The following is a 23,988-nucleotide window of genomic DNA, read 5'->3' on the forward strand; positions in this document are numbered from 1 at the left end:
TGTGTGTGTGTGTGTGTGTGTGTGTGTGTGTGTGTGTGTGTGTGTGTTTATGCATGTTTTGACAGAATTGTTCATCTCATGGTCTATCAGATGATACACTTTCTAAACCATATGATATCCATATAACACAAAAAGCGAATGTATGTGTGACAATCTAAAAAGTTATGGGTGGTGGTAAATAATAGGGTAAAGCAAACTTACAGTTACTTCTGGAATGATCTTCATGAGGTTCATACCCCTTGACTTTATTTTCCCACTTTTAGATTGTTCCTAGAAAAGCAATCAGTGGTGTGGTCAGGAACGCTCTTTGCCATTGGTGTTATTTAGAGAAATTGAAAACCTCTTGATTGTGCAATTAAATTGTGATGCATTTCCTATGTATGGGCACTTAATTATGTTCCCGAAGGTTAATTACAGAAGGAATGATTATTCATCACTGACATGGTATCAGTTTACTCTATTGACTTGTCTGGTCTAACTTAAAAGGATTGATTTTTCAGTATTAAAAAAAAAAAAAAACAACTTTCAGGCAACCTGAGTGCTTGCTAAAGGAAAACCTCTTACTGAAACTAGTCTAATCCTTTCCATACAGCTTGCTAACTAGTTATTACTCATGTTTTCAAAATAATTGCAGCTCTCCTGGTAGCTTCCCACCTAGGACAAAATTGGGATGAATATTTTTGGCCCAGATCATTTTTCTATTTGAAATGCCCATTTTTCTCATTTTCACCCATAATAAAAAGTCACATTATATATAAATCGCACTTTGCAATTTTCTAAGTATTATTTCCTATTAGCTCTTTGATCTATCGCCAGTCCCAATAATATAACCGGAGATGACAGTCAGTCCCTCTCTGCATTTATTGCAAATGCTTATGGCCTGAAGAAATTTAAGCTTTCAAGGTCACATTTTGGTGGGTGTCAAAGACAATCTGACTAGATGACACTCCTCCTCTTTAAATGGTACATGTTTGCAATACCAGAATTTGAGAGGTGGAAACAGGAGAATCAGGAGTTCAGAGCTATCTTCAGGCATGTCATGAGGTTGAGGCAAGCCTGGGCTCCATTAGACCCCATCTCAGAAACTGGACACACACACAAACACACTAGACAGACAGACAGACAGATAACTGCATTTTACTTTGTTTTGCATGCACTGCTTATCTTTAGTGAACATTTTAATTAAAATAGAGTTAGACCACTTACCCTTTTCTTCCAGCATTGCACTGTTTCAATGTTTCTTTTTTTGAAGACTGACTTATTGTATCCTAGAGGGTAAATATTTTTTCTCTTATTCCTCTTCCTTATGTGTCTTAAATTGTTCAGTTAAAAAAAAAACCTTGAGAAACTTAGCTTCCACATTAAACAGGTATGAAACATCCCACATGCTTTCCTGTGCCTTTTGGGCAGTATAATCCCCATGTTAGGCCATCCGCCATGTCTAGAAAAGGTAGACTATGTTTTGTTTAATTGAGATAGGACATCACTATGTAACGCACAGTAGCACAGAGCTCCTTTTGTTGCCCACACCCACTTGAAGTCAAGGTCCTCCTGTCTTGTTAACTTGTGTACTAGAGTTACAGGGTGTCACACAACACCTGGCTCCAGTTAAGAGGTTTGGTGATTTGATATAGTCAATGAACAAAAGTGGAATTCCAACTCTTATCTCAGGTATAAAATATAGGAGGAAAAAGGCTGGAATAAGTCTGGGAACTAGACTTGTAGAGATCATTCAAATAAGGAAGAAGGCTGTAGGTCTCAGGATATCAGCATAAGACAGGACCTACATGGTCTGGTTCCCTGGATCAGGAGAGAGTAGCTGGAGAAGACAGAAATGCTTCCCTGCTATTGCTGTTCCGTCTGTGGAATGCATGTAAGGAAATGGGATGTGGGGCTTTAGGATTGGCTAAGGCAAAAGCAAAGGTAGAGTGTTTAGGCACAAGCCAGTCTTGAGCCGGCAGCTAATTACCTCTCTGAACTGAGTCCCAAGCCCCTGCAGGCTGATTTGTCGAGAAATGGGAAGTTGCTTAGAGTTGGATGTAGCTGAGTATGAAGTGTGTGGACTGGAATCCGGAAACCATCACAGGAATCCAAGACAGCAGCCTTGGCTGCAAGTGTGCTTCCAACTCAGACAAAGAAGATGGGCTTGATGGAAATAGCTCACCTAGAGACCTTGTGAAACTGTCCAGAAAGTCTCCAGAAAGAATTGGCACTGATACATTTCTTTGAGACTTGAAAAGATCAAAAGAAATAGGAATTTTGTTTTCCTAATTTTTGTAATTAGTCAGCATTAACTCCAAAAAGATTTGGTTTTGCCCCATGGTGCTAAGGGACACTTGCTGGACAACTGCTCGCTCTCAACACAATAGGAGGCGTGAGCACAGTGCTCCAACTTCTAATCTTGTAAAAGCTTTTATTTTCTTTGTAATGAAGTCATCTTGTGAACTTTTCAACACACGTACAGAGCAGTGGTAATTTCCTTCTAGAATAGGTGGCTAGAGCTAAAGAAACAGACGTCCCAGCACTAAGGCACCATGTTGCAGAATTGTGCTTCGCTCTTTGACCCTAGACCCTGTTCCCAGACTTCAGCAGTTCCTCTCACCTCAAGGCAAACCAAGTGTTCATGTGGCAGTGCTTACACTGACTGACTCCCATTAGCCTAGGGAGCCGGAAGTCAGGTTCAGACAGTGTCCTGAGACAGAGGAGAAGGCATGAATACCAAAACAGAGAGCATGGCGGACAGTGGAGTGTCCTGACTCAGATGTGAATTCTGGAGCTTGGCTTTCCAGCCTCACACTGCAGCTCTCTTGTTGGACTTGCTTTTGGCCTCACACAGTTGTTTAACTTGTCCAAAAGCAGAGGTTATCATCTGCAAAGTGAGCATAGCAATGCTACTGTCTTGTAGAACGCTTGTAAACTCTGGAAATCTATTGTTCTTTTAAAAGTATGATGTGCATCCATAGCGTGGGGATGTATGTGTCGGTGTGTGAACGTGAGTTCAGTGTCATAAGACACACCCTGGAAATGGAGTTACAGAGGGCTGTGAATTGTGCTGGGAACGGGACACAGTTCCGTTACTCTACAAGAGCAGAGCAGGCCTGTGCCACGTGGACCAGCTCTCTAGCTGTGAATTTTAAATGCCCGTGTTATGTAGTTCACTGGGAGCTGACATCTGCTAAGTACCATGCATGTATTTTCTTTTATTAAGGCCTCGGAGGGCAGCTGATTACACCATGTGCTGTGTACTTTCTACATGATTAAAGTGTTGGCTGCTGTATTGATAGTATTGTAAGTATGGGGGCTGCTGCTGAGGTAGTAGGGCACTTCTGGGGGCATCTGGCCTGCTTCAGAGATAAATTTTAGCCCCTCCTGGTCTTTTTAAAAACACTTACCTTGAAAATATCTTTTGCTCATCTGTTATCATTACTTACCTGAAATATTATCATTTTAATATTTCTTTTGGGGTATCTTCTGGACTCATTTTAGACTTTGTTAAGTCTTTCTCCTCTAAATATAGTGATTACAGTTTCATTGTTTTTCTTTTTGCAAACCTCCTTCATATCCTTTTATTTTTTTCCATGATTTATTATTATTTATTATTTGTTATTATTTGCATCATACATTGTACTGTTTTATTGACTATTTGTATTTTCCCAGTGGGCTCTGCTTTAACCTTTTACCTCTAAATTTTTTCTTTCTTTTTATTGGCTTACCTTTTCTACTTTTGAGATTATTTTCCTGCTGATCCCATGCTACGTGGACCAGATAACCGAGGCATTTCCCTCGTTGGGCCAAGTCTCTCCTAATGACTATTAGGTCATTAAACTAATAGTGGATTCGACAGACCCCTTCCCCATGGCTGCTTGTCAGCTGAAAGGACACAAAGAAAAAGACAATCAGTGGATCTGAACCAGGGGAACAATACAGCAGAAAGGGTGAAGTCTCACAGATCTGACTCCAGGCTTAGCTTAGATATTAGGCACACAATTTTAAAAATCGAGCTTTAAAACATCTTTATGCTTCAAGTATTGCAGTGGCTCCAACTGAACAAAGGGTGTTAATGTGGGTAGTCAGGAAAGACTGGTAATAGGAATGGTTAGCTTAGCTCACTATAAGCGTCTCTGATTGTTAGGTTTATTGCTGTGTCCACGCAGCTCTTGACACTGTTGCTATTACTAATAGTCATTATTACTATAATATTGTTAATAGCATAAGAGCATCAAATTTCTTTGTTCCTCTCCCCGTGTATGTAGACTAGGGATGCGTGTAAGTGTCACCTTCTGAAAGAAGCACGCGGAAGCAGCAGTCACCCTGCTGACACGATTGGAATGTCACAAGTGAGAGCTGCTTCTCCCCGAGCTTTGGCTCCATAGTTTACTGCATGGAAATAGAAGCGTGTCCTTGTTTGCTTAGGATCTTGGTCTAGAAGTGGCCAGAGGCTACTGGCCTTTCAAGAGGTACCATTTAGATTTAACGTGTGGAATCCAACATAGATGTACCCCACTAAATTTGTTCTGGAAAGTCTGCTTACTCCACTGTTAGCAAGCATTTAATCAGCATTTATTGGCATTCTTTTCTGAGGTTTAAATAGGTCATAAAATTTTATGACATGTAGAGTATTTTTGATAATGGCTTTAATATTTTCTATAGATGGTACAGTGGCATACAAGTAGAAATATCAATAAAGTAACCAGTGAGCATCATTTCTGGAAGAGTACATAGCTTAGATTTGACATAATAACCAAGCACCTGTCTGTGTTTCAAATCATACTGCCTATTTTATGTGGATAGATCATATGTTTTTTTTCCTTTTTATTGCTTTAAACACTTGTAATCTAGGTTTGGAAACTAAGAATTTAAGGAGAGCAACAGAACCAAAAAATCTAGGACTCAGAGGTCTTTTCTGAGACTGATAATCCAACCAAGGACCATGCATGAAGATAACCTAGAACCCTGCACAGATGTAGCCCAAGGCAGCTCAGTGTCCCAGTTGGTTCGCTAGTAATGGGAACAGGGGCTGTCTCTGACATGAACTCAGTGGCTGGCTCTTTGATCACCTCCCCGTGAGGGGGAAGCAGCCTTACCAGGCCACAGAAGAAGACAATGCAGCCACTCCTGATGAGATCTTATTGACTAGCATCAGAAGGAAGGAGAGGGGGACCTCCCAGATCTGTGGACTGTGGGAGGGGCACAGGAGGAGATGAGGGAGGACATGATTAAGAGGGAGGGGGCTACAGCTGGAATACAAAGTGAATAAACTGTAATTAATAAAAAAATAAATTATAAAAAAGAATTTTGTGATATTTGTTTATATTTATAAAAATGGGGCAATAGAACCATGGGACAGAATTTGAATAGAACAAATCTACATGTTAAATATATACTTCTGTAGAAACCAGCCAATCTCTGATAACTATTCTAATGTTTGGTTTAGAGAAATGTCTTGCTTCGTGACCACAGAGAACCTACAGTAAACTATTTGCAGTTTATCATTAGGTATACATACTGGAACTGGAAAAATAAAAATTCTTAATTGCTTTCCAGTGCTGAATCCAGGCTTGATTGTGGAAATCTACAATCCAAGCTACTCAGAAAAAAGAGGCAAGAATATCCCAAGTTAGAATCCAGCTGGGGCAACTTAGCAAGAATTTGTACCAAAATAATAATTAAAAATATAATAATTCAGTGGTGTTGTTCAATGGCAGTGTGAGAAAGATGACCACAACAATCTCTGACTATATTGACATATATGTGGGCCAATGTTTGATCTAAATGCTTTTACTTCATTTTCAGGGGTAAAGGGAAGGGACAACAGAGAGATTACTGGAAATTTGCCTTAAGTTTGAAATGATGAAAGTATTTTTAATGTTATACACTGCTGTGAATGTTCTAGAGAACACTAGATTGTTTGTTTAAAATAGTTAATTTTGTATCATTTCACCATACTGAATTTTTTTATTATTAGTGATCAGAAGAGTCCCGTACCCTCACTAGATTACTAAGGCTCCTCCGAAGTGACAGTCCAGTCTTACTTGCTCAGCATTGACTCCAGCTTAGCGGAGGCTTGGAGTAATTTTGTATTCTCCTTGGAAGATGAATTCAATTTTTCTCTAACATACCTCTGTTTTACTATGATATTAAATTATCAGAGCTTGAAAATAATCACAGTAATGGGTTAGCTTCTCTTCTGTAGGTTGCTGTGTTTTCCATACATGCCTAGAGTCAGTTAATGTCATTGATACATCCAAAGGAAAATACATAAAAGAAAGAGTGGCTACTTCTCTATGGCTTAATACACACACAAACCTAGGTGGAGGTGAGGTTTTCAGCCTCAGGTGCTTCAATGAGATTTTGAAGGATTTATTAGTTCATGTTATCAACAAAACAAGTTAGATTATTATAAGTATCTCTGCCATTCATGTGAGCCTACATAGGCATATGTAGACATATGTAGACATATGATTCTACTCTGTAGAATAATAAAAGTCATATATTCCATGGTTAAAATGAAAAAGCTGAGATTTATCAAATGAAAAGGCCCTTATTGTATTGGTTGGTGTGTGCATCCATGTGTGTGTGTGTGTGTGTGTGTGTGTGTGTGTGTGTGTGCTAACCCTTTTGCAAATAATATAAGTTTCCTTGCTATTATGAGCCTTCCATGTGTTATATTACTTTCCATGTGTGATGGCTAAGTAATCCTTCGTCCTTGGGCTGTCCTGGAAAGGCGATGTTCTTATTTACTCGGTGAGATAACAAGGAAAGGGTGTTAAGTATTCTTAAGAAGGTAAATGCTGCACTTCACTTCCAGCACTCACCGGACCAGCCGGGACACATTGCTGCTACAATTCTCTTTGTAACTTTTCCTTAGTGAGATTTCTTACACAAAAAGACACATGAGATTTGCAGGAACTGCTTTTGACTGTCAGTTTGATTTCCTTAAAGCCACTGTGGTCTGCTTGTTCACAGACCTGCCATAGCAAGGGCAAATACTCGACTGCTTCTGGGTATACTGTCATTGTGCTGCACCTGTAAGAGATATGTCCAGTCACGAGACAGCTTCATTTTAGAAAGCATTTGAGGTCTGGAAGTCAATGCTTCTGGTATCATTGTATGAATGTGTGATGCTTCGAGAAGAGGTAAAATTTGGGTCATGAGAAGGTGGAGCAACTAGGAGCTAAAAGAAGGCAGATAAATACAAACTTGTTCCCATATTTTCATTATCCAGTTAGAACTCAATGTCAGATAACTCTCCCAATATGTGGGTTTTCATCTCAGGGGATGAACAGTACTGTTATCTGCCTTCCACATTGCTATTTTCCTGGATCCATGCTTTTAGGACTGTTCCCTTGCCTGCGACCTGCTCCCCTTCTTGTCAATGATCTTGGCTCATCTCTCTTCATCTAAAAACATACTGTGACACTGAGTCCGACAGGTGCTCTGTCAGGAATCCCAGTAGTGTTTTCTGTCTTGGTCATAGATTTGCCGCTTACTTATGGATTTGGTTTAATTTTGTATGTCTGTAGCTTAACTGGATCATGGTCATGCGCTCTCTGGAGGTTCATTTCATCGAGCCTGTGTTCTCATCTCATAGCAGCCACTGCACATAGCTTCAACTCCTTAAAAAATAGACAATTTTATAACTCTTCAATATAAGCTTTTCTTAAAGCATAAGATGCTTAAAACAGATGCTATTTGTTTTAGAGAGACATTCCTTAAGAGGAGGTTGTGTGCATTGATGAGCTGTTGTGGAAAAGCGCTCCACGCCATTTCTTTCCTGGGAAGTTTTTGATGTCCACTCACGTTGTCAACATCCTGTTCGGTTAGTACGTTCTAACCCCGCGTCCGTGTTTAGCAGTGCATCCCACTTCACTGTCTACCCCTCCCACTCGTCATGAGATTCTCTATCTCTTGTTCCTGGGAATGTATTTTTCAGACCATTACTTTAGAATGCTTTGTGTTAAAATTATGCTAATCATATTCACAAGAGTAGGAATTAAATTTTGATTAGATGTAGGTTTTTTTAATTTCTTTTTTCCTGGCCTGCTGGCTTCCACATGTGGGAATGAGGTGCCCCTAGCTGACTTCCAGTGTGTGTGTGGAGGAGTGGGTACCCTGTGTGGACTCAACCTGAAAATAGACTGAGGCTGAAAGGAGAATGATTGGAACTGAGCTTTCAGCTTGATTATCTGTCGGAATCTCTATTACTTCTCATAATATGCTTGAAAAATTTTATTTGTACCTCAAGGGCAGTGAGCCTGGCCTCATTTACAAATATGAATGCAGATATCCACCGCGCACTGTCTTCTCCTTCAGGCAGGCTTGCTGACTGTCAGCTGGTCTTATTTACCTCCTCAGAAAGAACATCCATCTCCAAGGAATTAGACATAGCATGGATAATGGGATAATGGAAATTCAGGAATTAGGAGGGTTAGCTGTGATTCCCAACTGTTTCCTTGGTAACCATGAGTCAGTTTTCCACTCTAACTCTCTGACTCCTTCCCCATGAGCTGAGACAGAGCATTCTGACCCGAATGAGTGTCTCCTAAGGGTACATGAGTACATGAATAACATATGCAAAACATGGAGTCTACAACAAGGAGGTGCTCGATACTCCTCTCCTTGACAGTTATTTTTGTGTGTCAGGCTGATCATGACAGGAAATTTCCAAACTTTAAAGTCCCTCAGACAAAACTGTCTGTATCCTGTAGCTGTCATTACATACCTTGTGTTGTTATTTCAAATGATGGATGCTGCCTTTCTTTACTCTTTGTGTCTTCTGTTTATGAGGGGAGGGGAGAAGAATCGCATTATTATATCTAAGGAATTTGTCATAATGATAAACAACCCCAAAGTGTTTTATTTTTCACAAAAAACCCACTGTTATCACTTGAGATATGAAAAGCAACTTAGAAATGATCCCATCTGTCTTAGCATCTCTTCATGGTTAAGCACTACCTTGCCTTGTTTTGGAACCTACAAAAATTGTAGCAGGATATGATAGCAAAGGACTGAACATGTTGTTTGTAGATGGACACCAAAGGCTCTCTGTCAATAGAAATACTGGTAATCTTTGATACTTGGTGTGTTTTGTACTGTAATTTTAAATACAGTTATTATTTATTTGGAAGTTACTCAGATTATTGTCAAATGTATTAGGGAGGACCTCATACAGGCTTTCAACTTCTGTCAGCATATTGTCTGATTTCAGCCTTAGGCCTTTCCATTGTAGTTAGATTACTTATTCCTGTGCATCAAAAAGACAAAAATCACATGACAATCTTTGCTAGACAGTAAATATTCAGAGCCAAAAGCACTGAAAAGATAGCTAGGATAATGAAATTCTCCCTTTCTGGGATGGATTGTGATGGTTGGTGTCAATTGTGAGCTTCAGAGTACTCGGGTCTACACTTTTAAGATGAATGAACACTGTTCCATATGTCTGCGATTAACATCAGTCATACTTACCCCAGCCATTCATGGCCAAATTGTTTCTAGAAGAAGCCAGCTTTGTCCTTATGAAGAATGACAAATGAGAATGTGGCCATATTTTCTACCTTTTAAAATATCACATTACCTCTTGGCAGGTTTCTCTTGATGTAAACATTATAGATAATTAACAGTAGCTCCATATTTGGACTTCATGGTTTGAATACACACTGAAGGCTTCCAAGACAAAATGGGACTGTAGAGAAAGCAATCAATTGGTGCGTTCTTTCAGCTAAGCAACTGTCTCTTACTGTTTGGTTACAGGAGAAGAAGTATCAGGGAGTCTCTGCCCAATGCCTTCTCCTCCTGAACGGATGGCTTGTGAAATTCCATGCCGAATGGACTGTGTGGTGAGCGGGTGGACAGTGTGGTCGTCCTGCTCCCAGTCCTGTTCAAATAAAAACTCAGATGGGAAACAAACCAGGTCACGCTCTATCCTGGCATTGGCTGGAGAAGGTGAGTTACAGAGTCACTGCTTCAGTTGTATGTTTTATTATTATATAAATAACAGAGACTTTCCTGCCATGCATGTAGCTAGACTTTAGATGATATCTCTGTTCTTTAAACCTGCATTAACCATTTCATTTCCAGATATGCTTTCTTTTCTGTGAGTCTTCTATTTTATCTACACTGGGCTCATTTTTCCACATAAATCTCTTTAATCCAAACTCTCAGATGGCCCAATCTAATGAATTAGATGCTGTTTTTATTCCACTTCTTAGAGGAGGGAGCAAAGTATGGTCACACGTCCAGGATTAGGTATCTTGTACAATTGGGAACATAATTGGATTTGTCTCGTACAAAAAGTTCTAAAGCAGGAATCAAGGGACCTGGCTTTTCCACCAAGATCTGCCAATAACATCTCTGAGGTACTGATCTGTGTCCTGGTTTTCTTTTCCAGAACACCTAGTGCCAGGGGCCAGGGAGGGAATATGAAAGCAATGAAAATAGCTTTGTAGACGGTAAAGGGTGCTATGGGGATGTGGATAGTGACTGCAGAACAAATTAAAGGAACAGTGGTTCCCATCATTCCCAGCAGTGGACTCTGTCCCCAGACACATATGTCCTTCCTTTCATGTCCTCCCTCTGCCTCATCAGACTGTGGTTCCATTAGAGGAGCAAGACAGTGGGCCCCCGCTGTGAGCAGCATCTTAAACGAGATTTCAGTTCTGTGATCATGAGATGTAGGTCCAAGGTCACAGCAAAGGAAGAATTTTGTTATCTTAAAGTACAACTGCTTTTATATAACCTGGCTTTGACGTTTCTAGAGTGAGATGGGGGGGGTGGGATTAGTACTAATTAGAATAAAAATAACAAAGTGGAGGCCATGCCTCTGAGCTATTTGTCCCACTGAATAAAGCACTGTGGTGTGCTTGGTCAGGAAAGAGCAGTACTTCAGAGACATACCACTTTTTACAGCAGAATAAAAATGTAAAAGAATCGACAGTGGTAAGGTTTGGTATCTGATTCAGCCAAGTGTGTAAAGGCAAACATCTGCCTGTTCTCCTTGCCAGGGCGTTATGGGTTGTTGAAACTATTTCAGAGTTTAAGAGGAGCTTTCTCTTGCCAGATTGTAGCACATGCCTCTGGATTTCATAAATGGCAGCTAAAATGCTTGAGGTGGGATGAATACTTTAAAAATCTCACTCTGAAAAACATAATATCTTCCTTAAGAAATGGAGTTATGCATACTCTGTGTTTGATATAACGTCACTCTAAGGTCACGGTCTGTTCTACGTCACCGTTTCATAAATGTATAGTGTGCATGTGACATAGTGTCATACCAAGGTCCTGAGCTAGTCTATCTCACTGAGGAGCTGTGCAAACATAATAATATTAAAGGAAAAGTTGATTTCCTTGGAGTCCATTTCAGAGACATATACTCCATAGGTAGACTACAGACTAAATTAATTTTATACTCTGCTGAACATGGACCTGTTTGCCTGTTAATTGGGAAGCAGGAACATAATGCTATTCTTAGGTTGTGGAATGGGACATAAATCCCTGATCTCAGAGCCAGAAAGACCCAGTAGGTTAGATCTCCATCACAGAAGAAACAAAACAAGAATGAGAGCAACATGATTAACATGTTTGTTTGCTCTTTTTTTTTTTTCATTTGAAATTTTCACAGGTGGAAAGCCCTGCCCTAGTAGTCAGGACCTTCAAGAGTACCGTCTATGCAATGATCATTCCTGTACCCCACTCTACTGGGAGACATCTGCTTGGGGTCCCTGCTCTGAAAACACTCTTGTGACTGCCCTCAACGTGACCATTGGCTGGAATGGAGAGGCGACGTGTGGTGTGGGCATTCAGACAAGGAGGGTCTTCTGTATCAAGAGTCACGTGGGACAAGTAATGAGCAAAAGGTACTCCCAGCCTTCTGCTAACCGTGCATGTGACCATTTTATAACTACATATTTTTAGTAGAAAATGGTTGTCAAAGAACTGATAGGCCTAGTTTTGTTCTAGAGTAACAAAATTTTTGTTGTTCTTTGAAAAATATTATTTATTTTATTTTTCTTTGTACATACATGTGTATGTATGCGTACATGTGTGCAGTCATCTATTGACAAGGGCCAGAAAAGGGAGTCCGATCTCCTGGAGCTGGGGTTATGGTGGTTGTGGGCCAGCCTACTTGAGTTCCAGCAAGCAAACCCTGGTTGTCTTGAAGAGCAGTACATACTCTTAACCATAAAACTATCTCTCTAAAACCTGCAGCTCTTGTTACTCAACCCTTTAAGATGAATGCATATACGTTAAAAATACACGCATTCAATAGTATGCTACAAAAGTACATTTGTAATGTACGTATTAGTCAATGAAAAATTAGTGATCTCCATAAGCATGAAGTAAATCTGAGTAATCAAACAAGTTTTCTATGGCTGACCTCTGTATCTTTAGGCCTTCTCAAATCTTACAGAGATTGGTTCAGCCTGGGGCTAGGGTCTGTTCTTTGAATGGTAATGTTGCACTCTTGTCAGATCTCTCCTACCATAGACATTTTATTTTGCCTAATCTGTGTTCCTAAGTGGAATAGAGGTGTGTGTTTTCTACATCCTCTGTAATGAAGATATACATTTTTTAAAGGTAATAGGGATGCATTGACATGGGAGCTTGGATAAAGATTGGATAAAGATTGCAAAAACCAGGTCAAGAAGTATTTCAAGTGATGATAAAAAGAAAGAGAAAAAAATGGTCAGAGAACTCTACTGGGAAAGTTTCATTTCTGGCTCTATCTCTTGTTTAGAGTCTGATGGAAAACAGAGAATTTAAGGTGCTGTGCCATGTTCAGAGATGAGTTGGTTGACCTATCCTCAGAAATTCCCTTGCAGCTGTGATAGAAGACCCTGTGTGGGCCACAGGAGTGCAGAGTCACAGAACTGAAGCTTTGGCATATTGACATCAGCTTGGCAATTCAACATTCCCCTGGGAAATAGGAATTTTCATTCTAGGAAGAAGAAATTCTTTGTCAGTTCTCTAATTGCATAAATTTAGAGGTGCTGCAGTTAGGTGATAAAAGTAGGAGGAGAGAGTGAAGCTAACAGCCAGAGAGATGCAGCACCAATGCAGGCAGCATCATGCCCAGCCCTCCTCACTGCACCCCTGCCCTTTCTGACAATGGAGGCAATGCTATGAGGGAAACCACGGAAGCTAAAATTAAGGGAACAAAACTACCTATCTGAGGAGGAGCGCTGACAGGACAGATGTAGCCCACCATTCATACCACTGATGAGCTGATGGTTCTGAAAATGTGTTCAAAGACAACTGATTAGAGATTAAGCACAGGCAGGAAGTTTCTACCTCTGTGTCTTGCTGTATGTGACTTGACTACCATGTTGTCAGCCCATAAACATTTCTGGAATTCAGGAATAAATGAGAACTGTGTAGAGGAGGGAAGGGATTTGACAAGGATAAAACTTGAAGGCCAAAAGATCCAGAGAATCTGGTTTCATCTTTTACCTTATACAAATATGTGTACAGCACAAAAGATGGCAGCCGAGGGTGCCAGCATGAAGAGCCATTGGTAACCGTGACCTGTTTTCTGGATGCGAGCTGCCCTGGTGTCTGACTTTACAGTACGTGTGGCACGTGAGGGCATCAACTTGTAACAGTCGCAGCTTTCCGGTTCCCTGGTAGCCGTGGTAGCACGTAGACTGCATGTATCCATGAATCAGTGATTTTCTAGACAAGCTTGACCTGTAACACTTCATGTCACCCACTCCAACAAATAATCGAATGGGATCAGTGGTGAAATTTAGGAGTCTTAGTATAATTGTATTATGTGGACACGGGATTTCTTTTTTCTGGAAAGGATTGCAACCTTACTAATTTTTGGGCTAAATTTTCAACTTCACAAAACCACCCATGAAACACTAGAACAAATATAAAAATAAAACAGACATAACTTAAAAATAGGATAACCATGACTGACATTCGGTGAAATTTTACTATTAGTATGAAGAAGAAATCTAGCAGGCTTGGAGTCTAGTCTCTTTTGCATAAGTTTTCAGCTCTTAACTACAGCTGAAAAAAATCCACTTTGTGTTAAGGTAATTTTTTTCTCATTTCTTAACAAAAAGACAATAAAATGAAGTTTCATACTTACTAAGTAAGTTATTACCACACACTAAAGTATTACATGGACAAGAAATGTTGCTCTGTATGTTAAACAGCCTTCATTGTCCTCCCATATCTCATAATTACTTTGAATAAGAGTTTATTATAAAGATGTCTGAACATGCCATCCTTTTCAAATGTTAACTATCCTAGTTAGAATTGTCAGCTTGACAAAACATAAAGTCACCTGAGAAGGGAGTGTCAGATCCTGGACTTCACAGATCCGATTGGCCTGTGGGCATGTCTGTAGAAGTTTGTCTTGTTTCTTAACTGGTATGGGCAGCCCAGCCCACTGTGGGCAGAACCACTCCCTGAGTTGATGGCCCTGAGCTAGAAAAGAAAGCTAGCTAGACACCAGCCTGGGAGTGATCTGTCAAAGGGTATTCCTCCCTGGTTTCTCCTTCAAATTCCTCCTCTAGTTCCCGCCCTGATTCCCCTAAGTGATGAACATGGGAGTGAGGACCTAATAAACTACATTTTCCAGTAAGTTGATTTTGGTCAGATATGAAGCTAGAACATTAACTTAAAGGTGTTTGTTGTTAAAATAAATCACAATAACAAAAGTTTAGAGCTTAAAGAATAATTTATAATGTAGTATGTATTTTTTTTGAAAATTTGTATATGAGACTGTAAAATCTTATTTCAATAAATAACCTCCAGTTTTGCTATAGGCCATAAGTCACTTTGATGGGTTTTTCACATCACACACACAGACACGGGGTGTTGGGGGATTGCTCCTGCTAATTACTGTGAACTATTAATGAAGCTGTACAGCTGACAACGAAGTTTTCATTCTTCCTGTTTGTCTCTACACCATCCTGCCAAACATAAGCAGCCAACACTGACTCCAGTCAATTTACCCAGTTAAAATTCTTGAGATCAATCACATTAAGCGAAATAAGAAGATAATACCACAGTGGAGTACCCCATGAGATTTCCAGCAACAGAAAGTATACTTTGCTTTGCCCTTTCCAAAAATATATACACTTATGTTCTTTTTAGTGTGATAGCCTGTGTCAGCCCTGTCACCTGTGAGCTCCTTGGCTTGGAATGAGGGTTAGAGACAGAAAGGAAGAACAATGTTTCCCAAGAAGAACTTTGGGGTAGAGAGAAGGAATGAATGTGCTAAAGTGATATGTTTTGTCCCTAACTCCCTCAACTGAGAAGCACAAAGTTGATCTCACATTGCCGAGTCTGAGTTTTGATTGCATGTGCTTGTGTGGGTGTGAATGTTCTTATTGTATGAGTAATGAAACAGATCATATCAGAAAATGAGAACCAGCCAGCACACCCCCGAACCACAAGTCATAGCGCACATGGATTTCTGCGGTTCTGCTTCATTATTCAATGTTTTCCAGTTGTAAAGTTAAAAAAATAACACCAAGCATTAAAAATACACAGTTCCAAGCCTTCCAAAGTTCCTGATAAGGCATTTTCTGCCTTTACAATGAAAACACCTGGCATTTTTGTGAGCTATAGTTAAAAAAAAAAAAAAGCTGTGTTTAAACATCCAGTCTAGAAAATGTTGGCCGATATGCTCCATCCCGCTGAGGGAGATGAATATGGCTGGGTCGGATGAGTGATGAGGGAGATGGGCGCGGAGCATGCACTCTGAATAGAGAGCCATCGTGGAAACTGGCAAGGCTTCGTACTCCTGCTGGTGCTCTGCATGTCAGGACGGAGCTACAACCTACATGGTCAGAGTGAAAGCAACGTGTGGTACAGTCTCCCACAGCAAGTCTATCTCAAAGTGACATTCCTGTGCCTAACGTCCAGAGCGGTGCAGCTCAGAGCATGCAGACACAGATGGGCACGTAAGCCACCCGCCAGGGCACGGAGGCACGATTTTTCTAAGAGCAGGGAATTCATGTCCTCCTGGGTTTTGAGGCAGTGCTTTCAACTTGGAAATGGCAGAAGAAATTTAAAAAAAATTAGAAATGATCCTCTCAAACTGTTTCATCTTTTGACTCCAATAGCATAAAATAGTAAATGACTCACTTGCAGCTACTATTTACACTGAGCGAGGACCTGGCATTTTTTTTAAATTTTATTTTATTTATATATTTATTTATTATAATTTATTCACTTTGTATCCCTGCTGCAGTCCCCTCCCTTGTCTCCTCCCAGTCCTACTCACCCTCCCTCTTCTTCCTTTATCCTCTTTCCCTACTCCCCTGATAGGGGAGGACCTCCTCCCCTTCTGACCCTTGCTTATCAGGTCTCATCAGGACTGGCTGCATTATCTTCCTCTGTGGCCTGGCAAGGCTGCCTCCCCGCTTGGAGGGGTTGGTCAAAGAGGCAGACACTGAGTTCATGTCAGAGACAGCCCCTGTACCCCTTCCTAGGGAACCCACTAGGAAACTGAGGAGCCAATGAGCTTCCTTTGAAGAGGGCGTTTAGGTCCTTTCCATGTATGGTCCTTAGTTGAAGTATCGGTCTCTGCAGGCTCCTGTGGGCCCAGGTTTTTTGGCTCTGTTGTTCTCCTTGTGGAGTTCCTGTCCCCTCCAGGTCTTTCTGTCTCCTTCTTTTTCAATAAGGATTCCGGAACTCTGCCCAAAGTTTGGCTATGAGTTGGCACTGTGCACAAAGTTTGGCTATGATTCCGCACGTGCCCAAAGTTTGACTAAGAGTCTCAGCATCTTCTTCGATACCCGGGTGGGTAAGGTCTTTCAGAGGTCCTTTGTGGAAGGCTCCTAGGACCTGGCATTTTCAATAAATAAGACAGAGTTCTGTCACCAAGACAACCAGAGCTCATGGTGTGCCACACAGACTTTGTGTAGAGCATAAGTACCTAAGTCCCAACATAAACATAGCAAGGCTCCTGGCGTGGTCAGTCACTGAAATGATGCAGAAAATCAACCTTGCGCTTCCTCCAGGCAGAGGACACCAAAGCTGCTGGTTGACAATGGTGACATTTTGGAACTCTGATAGAAAATTTATGGAAATTGGAAGTGTGATCAAGTGTGGAGTCTTACACAACACACTGACAAAGAAAAAGGAAGTGGCGCCCCCGAGGGAAAGGTAACCTGCTGAACAGCTGACTCTGTGGATCAGAAAGCACATGCTCTTTCAGCATAGCCTTTGGCTTTTTGCTTCCATAAAGCACTGTAGCCTGTCCATCTCAGGGACAGGATGCAGGGTTTTTCTTCTCCCTTCCCGCAGAGAAAGGGGAGTGTGTCTGGACCAGCATTTCTTCCTGCGAGCTGCAATGGCAGACGCAGCAGGACAGGTGCTGCCATTTCCCTAGGAGAGAACAGCCAACTCCAGCTTAAGTGGCCCCCCTCCCCCGCAGTATTGGCATCCTGGCTCGAACACCTGAAGGCCAGCGCTACAGTAACTGCTTAGCTATTCCGGCCAGCGTGGGCGTGAGCCCTAACCTTATGTTCCATGGAGGGCAGAAGAGCGGGTATTATGGAGACACCCAGTGGTGCTAAGGTAGTACGCACGGCAGCTCTGGGGCCCCAGAGGCGGCAGAGGGGTTAGGATAATCGGCAGTTCACTTTCCTTTTATTAGACCTCAGCGTATGAACAAAAGTCCTGGGAGTGATTTCGGTGTGTTTTACTATCTGACTAAGGTCTGATATAAATTTTCCTTACTGGAGTGGGTTGTTTCAATGACACTATATCCTTATAAAGAACCTCTTCCCCCTCCAGCTGTGCTCAGTGAGCAAATCTATTTGATAATTGTTTGTTTGAATTAATTATTGTTAATAGCAATGCCACTAATGAGAATTCATTTATTATTCATCACTCACTCACTATTTTCTGTGCATGTACATTTTCACTGTAATTTATTTTTATCAGAGTGTCACATACTCTACTGAGTTGAACAATATACTAGGATTTATGGTAGAATTCACTCGGTCCCCATTTCAATAGTCCTCGATTCCCTCTTCTACACCCCATTTCCCATAAACACAACCTTTTGTTCAACTGGTGTCTTAGGCCTTTCTGGTGTCTATGGAAGAGTTTTACCCAGCTCGTCAATCAAAATAGGAGAGGCGAGCAGTGAGCAGCCAGCCTTTCTCTTACCCTTCTATGCCACTAAGTGTGTCTAATCAGTTTCTCGTCTACCTGTGCTATGCCGTCTGTCTACATGAAAAAAACATATGCATGTACTATCAGCCCTTTTTTCTTTCTGTTGTTTCCCTGTTAGGTTTAAATAAAGTCATCCTTTAGACATTATTCATATGACGTTTCTGTTTGTCAATTAAAAATTCATCTATTGGTTAGTACCCACCAAAGCAATAATGCTGGATCCTCCCACCAGGACCTTCACGATACAGTTCAAGAGGGGCATTCTGCCAGAAACCTACATTTATACTTTTGATTAATATTTTCTGAATCTTTATCAGAGTCAATTTGAGCTTCTACAGTAAAAAAAAAAAAAAAAAAAAAAAAAAAAAAAAAAAAAACCATAGTTCAGTGAACAAAGATTACAACATTATTTCTCAGTCTTGGAGAGTAGGTGTCTCAAGCCAGCAGTCTGGCCAGGGTAAAATAAGGATTTCTTCCTAACTTTTCAGTGGACTAATTGCTGTATCTTCACAGACGAATAAGCAGGGTGAGGAACCATGCATTCTCACATCAGGGAGCTGGTCCTCTGGAGAGGGTTTCACTTGTATAAACTACTCACCTCCTAAAGACCCCACCCGCAAGTACTATCATTTTGAAGGTTAGGGTTTCAATGGGAGAAAAACACAAACTTGCCATCCAATGCGTATTAATTGTTTGTCTCATTGCTGGGGCAAAGCGCTTCACAAAACAACTTAAACAGTAGGATTATCTGAAGTTATAGATCCATGTTACAGTGTCCACTCTTGCAGGGAAGGCACTGGGCCAGAGCAGAGCGGGAGGACACTGACCATATCATACCCAAAGTCAGGGAGGAGAGAGTTGGAAGCTTACTTTCAGTTCACGTTCTACTTTTGATCCAGTCTAACCCCATCCCGTGGAAGAGTGCTGCCCACACTCAGGGAGGCCTTTCCATGCCCACTAATCTAATCTAAAAGCTCCCTCACAGGCATGGCTGAAAACGTGTTTCCGGGGTGATTCTAGATCTCATTAAGGTGACAGCTAAGACTAGCGACTGCATATGTCTTTCTGTCCTGTCTCATTTAGACTCTCTGAACCCTTGCTTCATTGCATAAGGGCTTCAGACCTCTGTCCCCCCTTTTCACTTTTAATGTCCCGCAACCTCTCACTGCATCTTTGTCTTACCTATCTGGACCAACATTTTAGAGCACTCCATTCCAAACGGGACTGCCTCTCCCATTCTCTGTGCTGCTCCTAAAGCTTTTTAAATTATGAAACTTTTTCCTGCTTATAGTTCTATAGTTAAGGTCTAATGTCAGGAGGATCCTCTTTTCTTCTTGGCTGACTTTTTTCCTTCCTCTCTGTTCCTAACGTGACTAGTCCTAACAGGAGTCTTTAAAGTTGAAGTATCCTATCCTTGCATGTTGGTCATCTGTTACACCTGGAGAATTTTTATTCTGAATTACCATCCTGTGGTATTATGAAGCTCTGGCCCATTATCTCCTTGTTAATCTTACCTCCTTTTTTGTTGTGGATTGTTTTCTCCTCCTGAGTGCCTATTAACTGTTAGACTTGCTATGTGATATTTTTGCTACAATGGTATTTTTTCAAGTGCTGAGTCTCCTTGTAGTTTGGGGCTTCCTACTTATTATGGACGCCCTTCAGTTGAGCATCCCTCTGAACTGATGTCAGAAGTGAGTGTATGAAGGCAGGCAGAGCACTTGACCATACTTGATTCTGTTGTTATCCGCACTCCTGTAACCTGCATAACATGGCAAGGCTCTATGTGAACTTTATGCATAGTAAAGTGCCTCTCTGTCTCTCTTCTTGCTTTACTTCTGTTGTAGAAGACAAATGTGCCCTTCAACTCTCAATATTGAGAAGCATGAAAAAAAGGAAAAATGCTTTGTTATTTATCAAAACTTTGTTTCTTCCAAGTGATTGATTGCATAATGCCATTCCCAGTTATACACAGTAACTTAATTATCAATGGACTAACAGCTCTTATGTATTTCTATTCTTAATAATAGCTAACATATGTGTGATCTGTGGTTTTCAGTATCATGTGTTATCTATCTCATGAGACTACATGTTCCATGGAAAATGAAGGAACTATGTTTAATGTTTAAGGATCAGAGATGCTCAACATTTTATGTGAAATTTAATGACTTTTCCTTCTTATATACCCATACTTTTCTCTACATCTTCATCATCTTTTTTTGTAGCACATCAATAACTTGATATATTACCCTGAAAGGAAATATTTCTGACTTGCTTATTCTGAAAAAATGTCAAATATTATTTGAATTGACCCTGGTGGTATGACAGTTGATATTTTTCTTTTTTTTAATTTTAAGAACTGCGTCTTTCTTCCTTGTTGTAGTGAAAAGTACTTTGGTGTCTGAATCATGTGAACTACAGATGGCTTGAGCTCTGCCTCTGGCCATGACCTACTGTTCAAGGGGCATGATGGACTCTTTCTTCCATCATCTATAAAAGATACAGCTTTTTGCCTGATATTCTACAGGTCAGAGTCAATCCATTTCTCTTCCCCAAAATACTGACATAGTCTCTTTGCCTTGACAGATGTCCAGAGTCCACACGCCCTGAAACTGTGAGACCCTGTTTCCTGCCATGTAAGAAAGACTGTCTTGTGACTGCATTCAGTGAGTGGACCCCCTGCCCACGGCTGTGTCGGCCAGGTAGGTGTTGGCTGCTCTTATCCTGCTTTCTTCTTTAGCCATTTGTTCCATTTTCCATTACATAACATGTGGGACATTGTGTGGCATGAGTATCTTTCTTATCTATCTGTGCATTTGCTTGACAATAACTTGAGTACAGATGTGTAAATAAAGTCCTGCATATGAAGTTCTTTAAAACCTGGGAAAGAAAATATATTCAGATATTCTATGTCATGATTTCACTGGTATATGTTCTAAGAATACACATGACTCACTGACCTATGTCTCGAATACCTTTTCAAGTAGTCACAACTCATTGTCTGTCATTATTAATGTCTTATTTGAACACCCATTCCTATGGGGTACTTTCCGAAGCGTCACTCCCAACCCGGAGCTGCCCTGTGCACTCAACTTAGACTCGCACACTTAATAACATATAAGGCTTAATCACTGTCTTTAAACTAGTAAGGAGCATGACTGTGTGGGAAAACCACAGAAAAATCTGGCAGTAATCCTTGAACAAGAACAGACATTGGAAATATAAGATTCATATTTCTTTTTTAATATATTTTATTTTTATTATTAATTACAATTTATTCCCTTTGTAATCCACCTGTAGCTCCCTCCCTTCCTTTTCCCCTTTCAATCCCACCTCCCTCCCTCTTCTCCTCCCAGGCCCCTCCCCCAGTCCACTGATAGGGGAGGTCTTCCTCCCATTCCATCTGATCCTAGTCTATTAGGTCTCATCAGGAGTTACTTCATTGTGTTCCTTTGTGGCCTGGTAAGGCTGCACCCAATAAGTTTATGTCAGAGACAGTCCCTGTTCCCATTACTAGGGAACCCATTGAACACTGAACTGACATGAGCTACATCTGTGCAGGGGTTCAAGATTATCTCCATGGTTGGAGATTAGTCTCAGAAAACACCCCTGTGTCCAGATTTTTTGTTTCTTTTGCTCTCCTTGTAGAGATCTTGTCATCTCCATGTCTTTCTATCTCCCCCTTCTTTCATAAGATTCCCTGTACTCTGCTCAAAGTTTGGCTATGAGCCTCAGCATCTGCTTTGATACTGTGCAGGATAAAGTCTTTCAGAGGCCCTCTGTGGTAGGCTCCTGTCCTGTTCCCTGTTTCATGCCACTTCTGATGTCCATTCTCTTTGCCTTTCTGAATGAGAATTGAGTATGTTACCCAGAGCCCTCCTCCTTGATTAGCTTCTTTAGGTGTATAGATTTTAGTATGTTTAGCCTATATTATATGTCTAATATCCACTTATGAGTGAGTATATACCATGTGTGTCTTTCTGCTTCTGGGATACCTCACTCAGTATGATCTTTTCAAGTTCCCACCATTTGCCAACAAATTTCATGATTTCCTTGTTTTTAATTGCTGAGTAGTATTCCATTGTGTAAATGTACCACAATTTCTGTATCCATTCTTTGGTTGAGGGGGATCTGGGTTGCTTCCAGGTTCTGGCTATTACAAATAAAGCTGCGACAAACATGGTTGAGCAAATGTCCTTGTTGTGTACTTGAGCCTCTTTTCGATACATGACTAGGAGTGGTACAGCTGGATCTTGAGGAAGCACTATTCTTAATTATCTGAGAAAGCACCAGATTGATTTCCAGAGTGGTTGTACAAGTTTACATTCCAAACAGCAATGGAAGAGGGTCCTCCTTTCTCCACATCCTCTCCAGGAAGTGTTATCACTTGAGTTTTTGATCTTAGCTATTCTGATGGGTGTAAAGTGAAATGTTAGGGTTGTTTTGATTTGCATTTCCCTGATGACTAAGGACTTTGAACAATTCTTTAACTGTTTCTCTGCCATTAGATATTCCTCTGTTGAGAATTCTGTTTAGGGTGTTGTTTCCCTAATTTCTTTCTCAACCCTTTTTTTCTTTTGTATACAGGAGGGCTACTGTTATTTTTTTTTTGAGTTAATTTAATTGAGTTGTATCCAGCCACTTTGCTGAAGCTGTTTATCAGGTGTAGGAGTTCGCTACTAGAATTTTTGGGCTCACTCATGTTTATTATCATATCATCTGCAAATAGTCATACTTTGAATTTTTCTTTTCCAATTTGTATTCCCTTGATCTCCTTTTATTATCTTATTGCTCTAGCAAGGACTTCAAGAACTATGTTGAAAAAATATGGAGAGAGTAGGCAGCCTTGTCTTGTGCCTGATTTTAGTGGGATTGATTTAAGTTTCTCTCCATTTAGTTTGATGTTGGCTATAGGCTTGCTGTATATTGCCTTTATTATGTTTAGGTATGTGCCTTGTGTCCCTGATCTCGCTAATATTTTAAACATGAATGGGTGTTGGATTTTGTCAAATGGTTCTTCAGCATCTTAGGAGATTTTCATGTATTTTTTGTTTCTTTCAGTTTGTTTATATGGTGGATCACATTGATGGATTTCCATATATTTAACCACCCCTGCATACTTAGGATGAAGCCTACTTGGTCATAATGGATGATATCTTTGATGTGTTTGCAAACCAATGATTCGGTTTTCAAGTATTTTGTTGAGCCTTTTTGTATCAATGTTCATAATGGAAATTGGCCCGAAATTCTCTTTCTTTGTTGGGCCCTTGTGAAGTTAAAGTACCAAGATGACTGTGGCTTTATAGAATGAGTTTGGTAGTGTTTCTTCTGTTTCTATTTTCTGGAATAGTTTGAAGAGTATTGGTGTTAGCTCTTCTTTGAATGTCTGGTAGAGTTCTTCACTGAAGCCATAGGACCTTGGGCTTCTTTTGGAAAGGAAACTTTTAATGACAGCTTCTATTTCCTTAGGGGATATAGAACTATTTAATTGACTTATATGGTCTTTTTTAAATTTTATTTTATTTTTATTAATTACAGTTTATTCACTTTTATCCCAGCTGTAGCACCCTCCCCTATCCCCTTCCACTCCCACCCTCCCTCTTCATCTCCTATGCCCCTCTCCCAGCCCAATGATAGGGGAGGTACTCCTCCCTTTCCATCTGGCCCTAGTCTATCAGGTCTCATCAGGACTGGCTTCTTTGTCTTCCTCTGTGGACTGGTAAGGTTGCTCCTCCCTCAGGGAATGGTGATCAAAGAGCCATCCCAAGAGTTCATGTTAGATATGGTTCCCATTTCTATTATTGGAGAACCCTCTTGGACACTGAGCTGCCATGGGCTACATCTGAGCAG

At 40.7% G+C, this 23,988-nt stretch overlaps 1 protein-coding gene across 1 annotated transcript in view; it reads left to right on the top strand.

Annotated features, from left to right (window-relative positions):
• Thsd7b (thrombospondin type 1 domain containing 7B) overlaps nt 1-23,988 on the top strand; it is a 565,744-nt gene that overhangs the window by 177,901 nt on the left and 363,855 nt on the right. Inside the window, exons 7-9 of the mRNA XM_055603283.1 lie at nt 9,751-9,942; nt 11,618-11,852; nt 20,725-20,840. Coding sequence (XP_055459258.1) covers nt 9,751-9,942; nt 11,618-11,852; nt 20,725-20,840 — 543 coding nt within the window. The remainder of the gene's footprint in view (nt 1-9,750; nt 9,943-11,617; nt 11,853-20,724; nt 20,841-23,988) is intronic.

Source organism: Psammomys obesus, unplaced genomic scaffold (genome assembly GCF_907164565.1).
Source record: "Psammomys obesus unplaced genomic scaffold, mPsaObe1.curated_primary_1811, whole genome shotgun sequence".
Classification (NCBI taxonomy): Eukaryota; Metazoa; Chordata; class Mammalia; order Rodentia; family Muridae; genus Psammomys; species Psammomys obesus.